A 602-nucleotide genomic window follows, 5' to 3' on the forward strand; every position below is an offset into this window, starting at 1 on the left:
TGCTGCAGGTTGCGGTAGTGGATGACGTAACGCTTCTTATCGCTGAGCGTCGCGAGGAGCTTATCGTGTCACGTGCCAGGCTTATCGCGCGGGCAGAAAGGCAGGTCAGTGTGCCGGTCGTGTAGATATTGAGGATACTCCAGATCGACCTCTAGAATATATCCCGTGGGCGAATCCGAAGCGATCGCGCTCCAGTCAAAGTTCTCGACGTCGTCGACCCATCGAAAGTCGGCGTAGGGCAACGGCTGACACATCGCCCAGCCGTACAAATTGTTCACGTCGTAGTACATTAGGTACGACGACGGTTTCGACGGGTCGTACGAAGACATGTATTTATTGTTGGCTCGCGCGTATCTGTTGGAACATTGACTGAGGCCACCGCGTATACCGCGCTCGATAAACAAGACGATATCGATATCGGTGAGCAGTTCGAAATTTACACGCGTGTGTTTCAGCATGGCATCCCACGTGAAACCCGGCAGCGTGAAATAATGGGCGGGATCGAGTCCGTAACTCGCGACGCAGCTGTCGCGAAAATTTTCAAAAACGTCCGCGAGCAACAGGACGTCCGTTTCCAGGTACAGATCGCTGTACTCGCCGAG

General features: G+C 54.0%; 1 protein-coding gene across 1 annotated transcript; it reads right to left on the reverse strand.

Moving 5' to 3' along the window:
* Nucleotides 1-68: 68 nt before the first annotated feature.
* On the reverse strand, nt 69-525 carry LOC105461278 (the record flags this gene model as incomplete). The annotated part of the gene is made up of 1 exon (XM_011707770.1): nt 69-525. A coding segment is annotated over one exon (457 nt), but the record flags the coding sequence as incomplete, so codon positions are not given.
* Nucleotides 526-602: the final 77 nt, after the last annotated feature.

This window comes from Wasmannia auropunctata, unplaced genomic scaffold, assembly GCF_000956235.1.
Source record: "Wasmannia auropunctata unplaced genomic scaffold, wasmannia.A_1.0 LD296485.1, whole genome shotgun sequence".
Lineage (NCBI taxonomy): Eukaryota > Metazoa > Arthropoda > Insecta > Hymenoptera > Formicidae > Wasmannia > Wasmannia auropunctata.